Raw genomic sequence first — 14,567 nt, 5'->3', positions numbered from 1 at the left:
ATACACATTTAATTTTAAACAAAACATTAAACATGTAGCCTAATGCAAAATAACGACTTTTTTTTTATTTTTTATCTATCCTTTACAGACCAGCCGCCAGTTTCCATCCCTTGTCTTCTTATAGAAATTCTTAAAATTATTACACAAATCCAAAAGCCTTGAAAACACTATGTAGGCCTATAGAATTTAAAGAGGTCATAGTATGTGAGATAAATTCAATAGGCTACTTTTTGTGCATTTATTTGCAATTTAACAAAATTGTGTTCTTTTTAAATACCCTATACCCTACTTAAATACTTATAGTACAAACTGAAACTCATTTCATGTATTGTACAATCATGCATGTCTATATGATAATACTTTATAGAATGATATCAGACAGTTATAACTTTACACTTGAGGATATTCTGCCCCAGAACATAGTGCAGAGAAACGTGTGTGGGTTGGTCTCAATGCTATACGAGAACCTTTATTTGTCCCACAATGGGAACATTTGAGAGTTGCTACGGAACTAAACACTTACAAATCAAGGAAATAGGACCCAAATCTCTGGCAGCAAGACATCTAAGTATAAATATGTGCAACTGACACTAACTTCCATACTGGGAAACTACAAATCAAATGGTTGTAGTGACCTATAAACATCCTAGAGTGTAGGCAGGATTATACTAAATCTCTGTAGAAATGTATTAAGGTCAAGTACAGTAATGACACATGTGAAATAAAATACTCCACTGGTCTAAAGCCTATCAATGCCCACGGGAAAAAGATAACTGGCAATTTAAATTAAATTATATTAGTACATTACTCCCAAGGTAATTAAGGTTGATCTCAGTTGTTGCATTACCATTTTTACCACATCAATTTGATGTATTGTTGTCATATTGGTGGACTGAATTAACACAATAGCCAACAATGTGGGTTAAACCTCCCCTGGTGCCCTCAACGATAATTCACAATATTCGCATGGAGCTCAAACTACAAGCTACAATGACACCTTGTGGATAAGGGAGATTCAAATAGACAATAGTAGACAATTTCTAGACATATCAAATATTGTAGGAATTAATAGCTTTCTAAATGCATTCTGAAAAGGAAAAGCATGTAAACTTTCACAAAAGCTGAGCATGCATTCAAAATTCAAATACATGAGACAGACATTTTGAATGAGAATTTATTACAGCCAGTACAATACAAATCACCTTCCAAAATGCTCAGCTATCACATTCTTGCACATGGCTGATAATCTGAGCAATGACATTGTAAAACGACATAAAACAGAAAGATGCATTCAAATGTATCTCAAGTTTCTTCATTTTGCTATTTTTTTGTCAACAAATTTTTATTTATGATCAAGGCCTAGTCAAACCATTCCTAGACCTGGCAAAGTCAATTGTTTTTATTTTTTTAAGAAATAATTTATCATTTTGCGATGTTTTCAGAGTTTTAGGTTTTTCAATGTTTAATTTTTTTTTCTCTTTTTCCATCGGTGAAGCAGGTTTCAAAATTCTGTCTGTAAAAAGAAAACATTGTTAAATATTTGCTTCCTTGTGTAGAAATTAATTCAAACCACTGCAGGTGAATATATAAATAAGGTATTACAAATCTGAAGATTAGATCTTAAAGAATAAAAAAAAAAAAAAGCTTTTTTCCCCAAAGTTAAAATAAATCAAGATTGGAATTTAAATTAAATATTGACAAAAATTTAAATAGCCTTTAGTGTCTCGCCTTAAGATCAGTGATTGGCCAGACATACCTAGACACTGGGAACTCCAGCTGGAGTAGTGGACTTCTGAGCTGCTTCTTTGGCCTGGTGGGCCTGAAGCACGGCAACTGCCTCATCCACCTAAAAACAGTATTAATAATATGTAACTAAAGATATGTTACCTTATAATGTAGAAATGCAACAAAACCTACAAGATGCTTTAAAAGTCCAGACTGACCTTTGAGCGCAGAGACTCAGGAGACTCAAGCATGTGAAGCAGCTCTGAGTTGTCAATTTCCAGCAGCATACCAGTGATCTTACCGGCCAGACTGGGGTGCATGTTCTGAATCAGGGGGAACAAACGTTCACCTGAAAAGAGGCAAATGCGTTAATACACAAAATAAAGAAGAACCACTTTTTTGTTTTTTAAACAAGGCAACACTCACCCAGCATCTGCTTCTGCTCCTGTGGGGGGGCAGCAGCCAGCATTGAGGCAGTCAGTGGCTCCTGTCCTTGGACGTGCACAGCAGGCTGAAAACAAGGAAATAAAGTTCACGTTTAAATCTAGTTTAAATCTTGAGACAAAAGCAGTCAAGCGGTCCTTGTCTGACCTGTTGCATGGCGACCTGTGGCTGGGAGGGGATGTGCTGCTGTGGGTTGCGCACTCCAGCAGCGTACTTGTACTGAGGGATGGCACGCACAGGAGCTGCAGTGGCTGAAGCACTGGCAGGTCGCTGGCTCAGAGGCTGAGTGGCTAAGGTAAGGATGAAATTGTTAAGTAAATGTTTGGAAAACACTTTTCTATTCACATACTTATACAAAATGATGTGCAATACTCACGCATGCGCTGGGAGGTCATCATGCGTGGGACCTGCGTGTTGGTGGTAGTAGTTGGACGGATGGTGTTGAACGTCTGAGGTCTGGGAGCAGACGGGCGCATAGCACTGGGCATGTTCTGGAAATCTACATCAAAAGGGGAACAATTTATTCTAACTGCTACAGTGAAATGCCTCTTTAACTTGCAGAAGACTGCAGAGACAACTTACGCTGAGGACGCACTCCTTGAGTGGCCCAGCGAGGACTGGGGCGCAGCTGAGCCAGCTGGTTGGCAGAATAGTATGCAGCACGGTTCTGAGCCTGAGGGATAGCAGCCATGAAGTAGCCTGAGGGGGGAGCAGGTTGGTAAGGGTTGAGCACAGGGTTGGGTACAGCGCGGACTGTGGCCATCCTCTGCATGTACTGGTTGGTGAGATGTGCCTGACGCTCCTCCTTTCTCTGAGCCAGAGCCACATACAGGGGCTTAGTGGCTACAATGCGTCCATTCATCTCAGTGACAGCTTTGGTGGCCTCCTCTGGGGAAGAGAAGCACACAAAACCAAAACCTTTGCTCCTCCCACCCTCCATCATGACCTGCAAGATTTAAAAAAAAAAAAAAGTCAGTCATATGCACTGATATTTCGTAATCACTGCCAAAGATTTATTTACCTTTGCACTGGTAATGGTACCAAAAGGAGAGAATTCTTTGCGCAGACGCTCATCATCAAGACCGTCATCCAGATTTTTCACATACAAGTTAACACCCTGAAATTAGAGAGAATGTTAGACCTCTGAAAGTAAGCATTTACTCTTCACTCAAATACTTTTAGTGAGAAAAGAAGGGACTGACTTGGTATCTGGTCATGCGATCTTGTTTCATCTGTTCAAATTTGCGTTTCAGCTCATTTTGGCGTTCTCCCTTCTTTTGTGCTCGTCCCACGTAAACCTGTCGGCCATTCAACTCTGTACCGTTCATGTCGTCCACGGCCTGAGTGAAAAGAAAATTCAGACTTTAGTAAAACTAATCCCTCAGACTGCACGCAGCGGATTTTTTCCGTTGGGAGTCTATTTTGGCTGGACAGTGGGGACAATTGGCATATACTGGTCTCAATCATGCAGATTTCAAAAAGCAGTGACTGCAACAGCACCACATCACTTTGTCTATGTGAGACTTTTAACCTTTAAGCCAAAAAGGAACATTTACCTTCTGAGCATCTTCATGCCTTTCAAAGCTGACAAAGCCAAATCCTTTGGATTTCCCATTTTCATCTGTCATAACACGTATGCTCAGCGCAGGGCCTACAAAGAAAAAGGACAAACAAGTTAGGTTGAGGCACCTCCCATTCCTGCCTTAATGTAATTTCTTCAACTTGCCAAATTTGCTAAAGAGCTCCTTCAGCTTGTCATCAGTCATATCTTCTCCAAAGTTCTTGATGTAAACATTAGTAAATTCTCTGGCACGGGCACCTAGTTCAGCCTCCCTTTCCTTTCGTGATTTAAAGCGCCCAACAAACCTATACATACAACAAGAATATGACACATACAAGCTTGCCAATAACACAATTCACAAATCCACACTTGTTAGGCATATGATTGACAAATGCAGTAAATCACTCTTCAAAAGGTTAGATTTCTGAACACACAGTGAAAACACTTACACTTTTCGGTCATTGAGCAACATGCCATTCATTTTCTCAATGGCACGCTCAGCAGCCTCGTGGGTCTCAAAGTGAACAAAACCGTAGCCTTTTGAACCATTTTCATCACAAACCACCTTTAAAAGGGAATATTCAAGCATGTCAAATTCAAACTCATGCAAATCAGAATAAACACTCACATCCTTTCACCTTAATGCAGATCATGCAGGGGATACAGCTATCCAGACTCTTACCTTGCAAGATAAAATGTTTCCAAAGGCTGAGAATGTGTCATAAAGAGCTTTGTTATCGATGGATTTGTCCAAATTTTTGATGAAGATGTTGCCCACTCCACTTTTCCTCAGTGATGGATCCCGCTGAGACCACATTATACGAAGAGGCCTTCCTTTGATGACGTCAAAGTTCATGGTGTCCAGGGCTCGCTCAGCTGAGAGGAAACACACACACACAAAGTTAAGTACAAGTACAATTTACTATGTGCCACTGCTGTTCAGGGTGTGTGCAAGTAGCATTCACTACTACAGAAGTGCATTCTTGACATTTTACCAACAGGAATGTAACTAAAACAATTATTTGAAAAAAAAAAAAAGATACAATAGCCAAGAGTGAAGCCAAATATCTGTCCAAAATACAAGTAATACACTTTGATTAATGCGAGTGGATCTGTGTGAATATGATTAAAAGGCATTTCCATCTCCATAGTGCAACACAAAGGTTTAACATTTTAAGTTTGTAAAGTTGGGATAGGGTACTAGAATACAGTAATATCAAAAGAGGATGACACCAAATCTATAATTCAAAGGGTGATTAGGCTACAACACAGTTGATGCTCCCAATATGAGTCTTTGTATGCATTAAATGATGAGCAGACTTTAGTAACGCTCTGACATTAGCCATGCCACAGCATCCACGCCTATTCAAAATGGAGTCTTCCCAATCCCACTTAAGTCAACTGCAGTAGACTTACCGTCCGCGGGCTGCTGAAAGTTCACGTAGGCATATCCCAGGGAGCGGCGGGTGATCATGTCCCTGCACACTCTGATGGAGAGGATCGGGCCGGCTGGGCTGAATTTCTCATACAGCATGGCCTCGGTCACGTCTGGATGCAGATCCCCCACGTAGAGGGAGGCCATGGGGTAACTGGGCGCACTGGGGTTCATGTTTAAACCTCTCGGTTCTCAAACAATGAGACAAATGTTTGAAAAAAAAATATTCGACACCACAAAATGCGGTTATTCCAAGGGTATTTCAACGCAACTGTCTTCTTGAGTTAGCAACGTGCGGCTAGTTAGCTTCAGGCCTTTTCGATACACCTGATGGATGAATGTAAGTACCAAATCGACAATACTAAACAAATAGTTGATGTTTCACAACTGGAATGTTCAAAATATATCTGGAATGGCAAAATCTAAAATGCTTAAATCAATCTTTAAAAATTTCAGCTAAACTATCACCCACGCTTTCAACAATGAGGCTAACTCTTTAGCGGCTAACACTCGATTCCGTTCGTTTTCGAAGGCGGCGTCTTCTTTGCGTTGCTTGAGTTGGCAAATGAAATCCTGCTTCACCGATTTTTTTTTTATTTTTTTCTTATAAAAATATGTCTGCGTCTAGCTTTTGGTTTGTTTCATAATAATAAAATGTGTGCCGAGACTAGCTCCGGAGCACACCCTACGCAGACGGATTACGGGAGCGAAAGGAAGGTCGGCGGAGGTTGCTTCCCGATTCCAGTCGAAGTCTCGGCGCATGTACTACCAAGTCCCGCAAAGACTCGCGAGAAAAATACGATATTGCATAATAACGTCTAACGATAACAAAAAAAAAAAAAAAAAAAAAAAAAAAAAAAGCAACAACAATAATGTAACGCTTCTCTTTGCGCTATCAATTATTTGCTTACATGTTATTAACATCACATAAATAGTTTACAATTTTTTTGTAAATCAGCATTACAACTGCTATCATTAAAAGCATAGAACATATCAGAGGAAACAGATGGATCATGTTTATGGAATTTAAAATCCTACATATGGTTCCTTTAAGTTATATAGGTTAGATTTCTTGCAAAAAAAATAATGGGCTAATTAGAAACCTCCATAAGGCTATATAGACTAAGATGTATAATAAATCCCAATATCTAACTGGTTTGTGCCAATTCCATGCAGAAACTGTAGCCTGTTGTCCAGATTACACTTACCCAATAGTAGGCCTACATCATTCTGGGTTTGCCAGGCAACTTCACTTTTAATCATCACTAATAACCTCCTCATAGCTAGTGATTCTGATTTACTAAACCAATCCATCCTTATCCTCCTCAGTTTAACAGCATATCTATATGGCCTATCTCCCATTCCTCATTGTTCACCATCTCCCAGGCTGCAGTAAATTCATTTAACCTAAATCTCTATCCCCTTCCCCATCTCTGCTGGTGAGCCCCAGGGCTGCTGTCCTAGGTCCCCTCCATTTCATCATTTACTTTCTCCTACTTGTTTTCATCTTTTAAGCCCAACACTTTTGCTTCTGCCCAGACTGCATTGTAAAACCTAAAAATTAAGATTTTGCCTTCATCACAAGTGTAATAATCCCCCATGATAAACAAAATAAAGTATAACAATGTATTTAATTGTAATGTCTTTACTAGACTGATATTACATGTACTTGAATGGTTTCCAGACAGGCTTATTTTGTGATATGCTGTGCCTGTAATCAGGCCAATCAGTGGCAACTGGTAAATTAAACCCCAGTTCTGTTTTCAGTAATTTGTTTTTTGTTATCCTGCAAGACCTGAAAACCAGAGATGGGTATGCAGAGAAATGCAGGTCACATCCTATGCTGTCCCTACATTACTCTTCATCTTGCAGCCAGCATACCAAAAGCATTCTGCACAACATCTTGGTCATTGCACTCAGGCATCATCTAAAACATGTCTGTAAATCTTCTAATTTCTACAATTATGAAATAAGTCCAGATTTGGTGAGCTTTCTTTATACTTTTATTCTTATTTAAATGAAACATTTTCCCCCAAAACACATAATGCTTTTCAGTGTCCTGTTTTTATCTGTTAACCTGTTACCTCTAGACACAGATAAAGCTAACCAGATAGATGCAACAGTTCCTTAACAAGACCTACTTTCACCACATACAATTAAGAGCCCCCTTTTGCTCAATACTTGTCTTAAATAATTAAAAAGAACCCAATTCTAAAAGGAGAATAACCAAAGAGGAACATGCCAATACAAAAGAGAAATACAAAACGGAGAACTGTTGTCAGTGTAGTCCTGTAGTCGTTTTTGTTCTTTAAATTTACTGTTAATATATGAACATAAATACAGCTGCAGATCTCCCACTAAAACAACAGAAACTAAACATTTGGATAATAGGCAAAATGTAACCTGGGTGGATTAAATCTTAATTTGTGTCACCATTTGTCCGCAACAGTTGCTTGTCTGTCACCTTCACTTATTGCTCAGGTTTAAAAATGTAAAACCGATGTATACCAAAAGTAAAGAAAAGTTGAGACTGTGTATAAATATGCATTTGGTATAACAGTTGAGAATGTCCTCAAATCTAAAATGGTGACAACATTTCCAGCAAAGCAACTTATGACATGAACAGTGACTTAAATGTCCAAGCACTTACTGACCTCAAGTATGCAAATACACTTTCCTTACATATGTCTACGGCTGAAATTTAAATGCAGTAATTTATTGAAATAATTCTCAACCAAAGCTATCATTTTCTAAACTAAACTGTGATATTTGCTGAGAGAAGGGGTTTTATGACGCAGACAGTGCAGTTATAACCCAAAATGACACAACATGTGTGTAATGAATAAAAATGTCTTATTCCTGTCCTTTGCTATGCAAACAACCAAAATAATAATTGCTACAGTGATCATTAGTTACCGCCCTTCATACTTCAAAACGGCCTACAGGAGTTGAGCATTAAATGCCTGAGGACATTGATAACCAAACAGGTCTCCATAAAATGAGCTGGAATGCTGAAAGGCAGGGAGACTATTGTAAACTACTGAAGTCAGAAGATTCACTCATCTCCATCTTCACACTGGTTACCAGAGTTCCACAGCTGAAAAACAATGGTTTGAATTAGTTTAAATAAGCCAATACTTTTTGTTACTAATAAATATTTCACCCAGTGAAAGATGCATTTTTTTGCCATTGAACTCATGAACAACAATCACTTTAAAATAACTCACTTATGCAAATAGAATTTTGCTATAAAATTTAAACCTTTATTGTACCCATCTTCCATTTTTAACAGCAAGAACAATTATTATCCTCTGCACTTTACTGAGCTGCTGTGATGACAAGTGAATCCATTATAACATCAGTACAGTTCTAATTTAAAAAGTGAGCTGGGGAATTTATACAGTAGCACCAGAGTATGGAATAGAGCAGTTATTCAAAACCATCCTTGAAGGTCCCATGGTTGAAAAGGCCAAGAACCCCTTGGAAAAAGTACAGTATTTTCATACAGTGGTATCCTCTGTAGTTTAATCAGTGGATTACATGTCTTTTCTAATGTGAATAAGAATGTGTGAGATTCTGGTGATTGCTTTTGCTTTCATAGGAAACTGGGACATGCTTTGTCTGACAAGATGCAATTTTTTTTTTGTCATTTTGCTCTTCATTATTATATTGTAGTGTGTAAGCTTTGTTTAGTTTCTCAAACAAGTTCCTTGTGGCCATGAAGTTAGTCAAAGTGGCTATAGGTGTTCTGCGGCAAAGACCTTAGACAAGATATTAAAAGGGCCCACATTACGCAATTTTATATGTCGTTTCATCATCAGAAATATACCTAGACTTATGTTTTGTTTCATTCACATGTTTAAACACACAAATCCTGCAGAGTTAGGTTCTTTTCTCAAACAGAAAACCTTATGATGTCATGTAGTAATATGGGAAGTGATCCACTGTGTTTTAAATTTCAAAAACTTCAAACACCTTTACTAGAATCATTTAGATGATTTCAGCCCTAGAATTACCAATCTCTACTGAACAAAAGGTAAAAAGTAGTTGTTAACTTGAAAATGACCGCTTCATGGCATCACAAGGTGGAAAAGAATATTTTGATCTTTAGAACTGTAGAAAAACTAACAAACCAATGTTACTCAAATATGTGTGAATGAAACAAAACCGTACAGGTATGTTTGATGAGGCATCAACATTCTAACATGGCTTAGAGCTAACAAAAATCAATTTATAAGTTGAACCTTTAAACATAAAAAGCATTAATGGGCCACTTACTGCTAAATTGTCTCTCAGAAGCTGCATGATAAGTGTGCTGTCTTTGTAACTGTCATCACTGAGACTGCCTAGTTCTGCAATGGCATCATCAAAAGCCTGTGAAGAACAAAAATGTATTTTTTCAGAACATTGTTGAACAAGAAACAAAAGGTACCATTTACTTTTTTGTAAACAATTGAAAATGCATACCTTTTCAGCCAAACTGCACGCAAGTTCAGCATTGTTGCAGATCTCATATTGGAAAACTGAGTAATTGAGGGCTAGACCAAGACGGATGGGGTCTGTGGGGGGCATCTTTTCAGAGATTTCACAGGCTTTTTTGTAAGCCTCTTCTGATTTTGACTTGCCTAGGAATTAAAATACAACAGTATAATTTCAGATACAAGAGCAACACCCTGCAAAATTATATAGTCAAAAAGTTCAACTGTGGACCATGACAGCGCAACAGCCTACTTAAACTTTGTGTTGCTGTGACATACTTGTCTCCAAGTAGGTAGGAAAGAGCCACTTGTACTGCTAATACTAGCTGCCAACAGAGCTCTGGATGGCAGATTTAAAGTGGAACTAAACACTAAATACATTTTTGTTCTCTACTACACTCTGTAGCCCAAATAGTGTTTTAATAGCATTGTTTACTCTTCCTAATGCTTTCTTTTGGTAATTATTACGGATATAACAACAACTGCAATATTGTGATGTTGTATCATCAAAAGTCTAAGAACAATACCGTGGGCCAAGGGCCATCACAATATATCAAATTAAATTAAACTGAATTCATTGTTATGGTGCAGCAATGGCTATAGAAAAGAACAAACTACATATACCATGATCCTTTGTGTGTGTGTATGTGGTAAAAGTAATAAGACACTCACTGTTATGCTAAAAGTGGCTCATTTGCAGCTGGTTCAAGAGGCAAATATTATATATATACACACACATATATATATATATATATATATATATATATATATATTATATATATATTATATATATATTTATATTTATTTATTTATTAAGAGTTCAAAGTTCGGTGAAATGCTTTTTATAAATGGCAGTGGTAATTAGTTACCACATACAAAAAAGTCTATGGGAAAAAAGTAATGAGAAATTTACTTCCAGAACTGGGGGGTGGCCACTGTTGAGCTCCATTTGAAATGTGGTCGTGGACAGAGTTTAGGTCTTTAGTCCCACTTTAAAAGAAAAGGGGAGGAAAAGAAATTGCTACCGCAATGCTGAGTAATAAAGTTAACCTCACAGTCTGCCTCATCCTGGTTTCAGGTCAGTGTGTACTCTGTGCATGTAAGATGCATTTTTCTTAGCTAAATAAACTCTTGTGTAAGGACACATTAAATAATATGCATTTAAAATACACAGAATAAAAGCTTACTTTCAGTGTCATCTTGTGGTGCCACTTCAGCCAAGTAACGGTGGTAGTCACCTTTCATTTTATAATAAAACACTTGGTCATCATTTACAGCATTAGGAATCAACGGGTCATCCAAGAGATCCTGTCCAAGAAACAATAAAACCATAAATAGAAATGTTACGGGGCAAATATTTTAAGTCTAATCCTGACAAAGAGTTCCACATAACCATCTCAACAGCTTCTTGTTGTAAGAATTAATCATTAGGAAATGTGTCTCACCAAAACTTCTTGGCAAGTCTTCTTCAACTCATTTTCAATTTCCTCCCTGTAGCTTTTAGTTACATTCTTCATATATTCACCAGCTTTGCTTTCCTCATTGGAGATAATTCGCCATGAAGAACGACAAGCACCCACCACATTTTTGTAAGCTACTGAGAACAAGTTTCGCTCTTCTGCACTGAGTTGACTCTTCATCTTTGTGTATTTTTTCATAGTGCTGGCCATGTCCTCATAGCGCTCTGTCTGCTCAGCCAGCTTGGCCATGGAAATCATTTCATTACAGTCAGACATGGTTGCTCTGTAGGGACACAAAAAACCTAAAAATCACATCTATGCAGTGGTTGAAATAGATAAAAGTCAGTCATTAATATTAGATTGTATATAAATAAAAAAGGCTAGTACTCAGAATCCTTAACTAAATATTTGAGAAACATTGCATGCTTTTTTTCTTAGCCGTGCAGGGCAGTCACATCAGATATCTATTGGGTCATTCTGTTCGATATAAAAGCTTTCCTATAATTTTTCACAGACTTAAAATGGACAGACGGACTCATTTATCTAAGAACCGAAAGGTCAAAATTAATTAACCTGAATAACTGATCATTTAGAGCAGTCAGGGTATTGCATGTTTCCTTTGGAGTTTACATTTGTTGAAATTATTTAAGAGGGAATAACTCACACAACAGGGTCCAAAACATCCTCAGTTAAAACGTTTGCAACCCCATTAAAGTAATACAACATAACAGAAATGTATTATGTCTGCACCCCTTTGAAACTCTAATGCACCTTCAGTCAGTTTAGATCTGTATCCGAGCCTGGTCCACAACCACATTTCAGATTGAAAGAAGGAGAGTGGAGAGGGGGGGAGGAGGGTCTGGAGCCAAGTGGTCTAGGGTCTCCACACTCCATGCTCCACCCCTATACCCAGGTGTTCAGGTTCCAGGTGTTTCTCATTACACATAGCACTCGAAATTGTAGTAGTCACTGGCCCACACTGTGATTTTGATCAAAAAGCTGCAAATAGCCTACCTTGTTGGCACACAGTTGAGTAGCAAAAAGTTGATTTCACGTTTAGTTCTACATAATAGGCTACATAAATATAACTCTACAATGTTGCTGTGAACCCTAAAAGCTGAGATGGCCGCGTATTGGTTTTGGTTTTAGGGGCAACTTACTGACGGTTACTGGCCCACTCATCGAAGTACAAGAAGAACATGGACCCACCTCACCAGCGCTAAACAAAACATTTGGTGATTCTACACATTGTCCACCTATGGACAACGCGTGGTATTACACTTCAAGTTACTTCCGCGTTCTGACCATCTGTTTACTTAATACCTGTCTCTGATTAATATGGCTAATATGTCAATATGTATACCTATCAAATGATAAGTAGACATCACAGGTTCACGACGCAAAGTAAATCATTAAAATGTTCACATCAATCAGGACAGTGCAAGCACATGTATAATGAAGGTAATGGCCCGTGTTTTCGCCACCACACCCATGCATACCTGTATATACTAGACCATAAAACTTCTGTACCTTAAGCATTTTACCAACAGATTAAGCTGACTGTACAAAGGAATAAACACTGTTGATGCAGAATGGAAAAAAGCACAGTAAAATGAAGAGCACATTGAAACCGCATGACTAGGAGGCGATTTCCTTAAAAAAAACTGTAATACATTGGTGATGGCAAGTACAACAGCCACTTCGTGAATATGACGATTTAGTTCAGCACAAGCACATGCAAAACTCTGTCAAGAGTCCAGAACTCAACCCTCAATATTTTAAAACAAGTTGCTTTAGCTCGATTATTCGGTTTTAGTTGTTTTTGAGATGGCACGCCTTTCATTAACCCTGGCCAAAACGATAGTGACATTTATTCAACACAGTTGCCCATGCCACTCGATTCTACGCGGCTTATAATGGATCTTTTTCATGCATTTTGGCCTTTTTCCTTACCTAGATGACTAAAATGTTGGAGTCCTCTCCAGCAATGCACCCTGGACTCGTCTGAGTGCAGTCTACGGGATTCTCCTATCTCCTATGTTCGCACCGGTGTCAGCCACGACCTGCACACGTCTATTGTATAGGCTGAGCCTGAGCTAGAGGCATTTCTATGAGTTGGAGGTAGGTGACGTCAAAGGTAACCGTGACAACCGTGTGCTACGGTCTGATGGGAACTGTAGTTTCTACCTACAGCACACGACTAGTTGACTTACTTGAGTAGTCCGTGATTGTATAGGCCTATTTAATATTTCATAAATACGTTCAAATGGAATAGGCCTTTTGTCACTGAATTGAAATTGAAAACATTTAATAGGCCTAGGCCTAAGCAAAGACACGTCGTCCTAGCTCGTTGCCTTTAGCCAGTTAATAGCCTATATTCACGACATTGTGCATGATATTTTGTCAGTAAATTCTTAAAAATTATATTGGATGTTAGTCATTAATTATATATTATATTAGCCTAAATAACAATACTATTAGTTTTCAAGACAGAACTATTATAGGCCTACTAATTAGTTTAAATTAGGTTTCACTATTGATACTTTACAGTGACATCACGCCGATGGGGTTCAACATACATACATACATACATACATACATACATACATACAACATACAAAACATGTTTTAAACAACACATTTTCTGGAGCCTGTGATCTATTGGCTAAGCGTTCATGGTCCTGTTTATGAGTTTGATTTTCAACAGAAAAGTGAGAGTGACTAACTGGAAACTTGTTGGCTAATGCTAGCTAGTTTGTCATTATAATGCTATGAGAGTTGACATGCTATGTGGTGAAATAAAGATCAGATTAAAGTCTAACAAAGCCTCAGACAGAGCGTGTTTATAGTTAACATCACACCCCCAGGAAATGTTGATAACATCAATCTAAGTATCTGTAGTTCTTTAGTTAAAACATCCAGGGATAAGACACCTAAAAACATTCAAATAAACAGACAATGCACGCAGAAATAACTAAAAGCTGTCTATCCTGTCTGGTAGGTTTTCAGCAAGGTTGGTTATCTTGCTGTAATCTGAGAAATTTAATCACACTTGCAACCAGCGATTGTAACGTAAACGCCCCATTCAACTAGTCTTGAGGTACCACCCTTATTTATTATCTTATCTGCTGCAACTGGGCAAGCCAATGCCGAGGCTGATTTTGGAGACAAAATATTGCCATTTACCCAGATTTGTACTATAGATCCCATAAGACTTGACTCTCTCTGGGTACACCCCATGCCTCTCAAAGTGAAACTGGTTAAGTCAGTGATTTGCTTTTAATGAAGCAAAGACTGAGAGTATCTTTTGGTCTTTTGTAGTCATAATTGTAATAATTACAAACTTTGTTGGTCCACAAGGGAAAATATTTGTACAAATTTGAAAATATTTAATTAGACAATTCATACCCTAAACACTACAGAGATCAGTAAATATGTTTACATAGGTAGCCACACAAAAAAAA

At 38.1% G+C, this 14,567-nt stretch overlaps 2 protein-coding genes across 6 annotated transcripts; both read right to left on the bottom strand.

Moving 5' to 3' along the window:
* Positions 1–1,160: 1,160 nt before the first annotated feature.
* Positions 1,161–5,894, bottom strand: pabpc1a (poly(A) binding protein, cytoplasmic 1a). Its single transcript, XM_020937155.2, has 14 exons — positions 5,147–5,894; positions 4,413–4,606; positions 4,180–4,295; positions 3,896–4,035; positions 3,726–3,820; positions 3,372–3,509; positions 3,191–3,286; positions 2,752–3,115; positions 2,546–2,668; positions 2,317–2,459; positions 2,152–2,236; positions 1,944–2,074; positions 1,757–1,846; positions 1,161–1,513 (listed from the first exon to the last, which is right to left on the bottom strand). Exons 1-13 carry the CDS (start codon positions 5,337–5,339, stop codon positions 1,757–1,759), a joined length of 1,908 nt encoding a protein of 635 aa, XP_020792814.1. The 5' UTR covers positions 5,340–5,894; the 3' UTR covers positions 1,161–1,513.
* Positions 5,895–7,145: 1,251 nt separating this feature from the next.
* LOC110171800 (14-3-3 protein beta/alpha) lies at positions 7,146–13,216 on the bottom strand. Of its 5 annotated transcripts, none has more exons than XM_020937588.2 (6): positions 13,057–13,216; positions 11,089–11,386; positions 10,831–10,951; positions 9,633–9,790; positions 9,444–9,539; positions 7,146–8,262 (listed from the first exon to the last, which is right to left on the bottom strand). In XM_020937588.2, exons 2-6 carry the CDS (start codon positions 11,377–11,379, stop codon positions 8,221–8,223), a joined length of 708 nt encoding a protein of 235 aa, XP_020793247.1. In that variant the 5' UTR covers positions 11,380–11,386; positions 13,057–13,216; the 3' UTR covers positions 7,146–8,220. The 5 variants fall into 5 exon arrangements, with proteins under 5 accessions (XP_020793247.1, XP_055019222.1, XP_055019223.1 ...); XM_055163247.1 differs by lacking the exon at positions 13,057–13,216 and adding an exon at positions 12,264–12,378; XM_055163248.1 differs by lacking the exon at positions 13,057–13,216 and adding an exon at positions 12,118–12,257.
* Positions 13,217–14,567: the final 1,351 nt, after the last annotated feature.

The sequence above is a fragment of the Boleophthalmus pectinirostris genome, unplaced genomic scaffold (assembly GCF_026225935.1).
Source record: "Boleophthalmus pectinirostris isolate CB_2022bp ecotype Guang Dong unplaced genomic scaffold, ASM2622593v1 HiC_scaffold_6, whole genome shotgun sequence".
Classification (NCBI taxonomy): domain Eukaryota; kingdom Metazoa; phylum Chordata; class Actinopteri; order Gobiiformes; family Gobiidae; genus Boleophthalmus; species Boleophthalmus pectinirostris.
The sequence above is the reverse complement of the archived record's forward strand: the minus strand, read 5'-3'. Positions and strand labels throughout refer to the sequence as shown.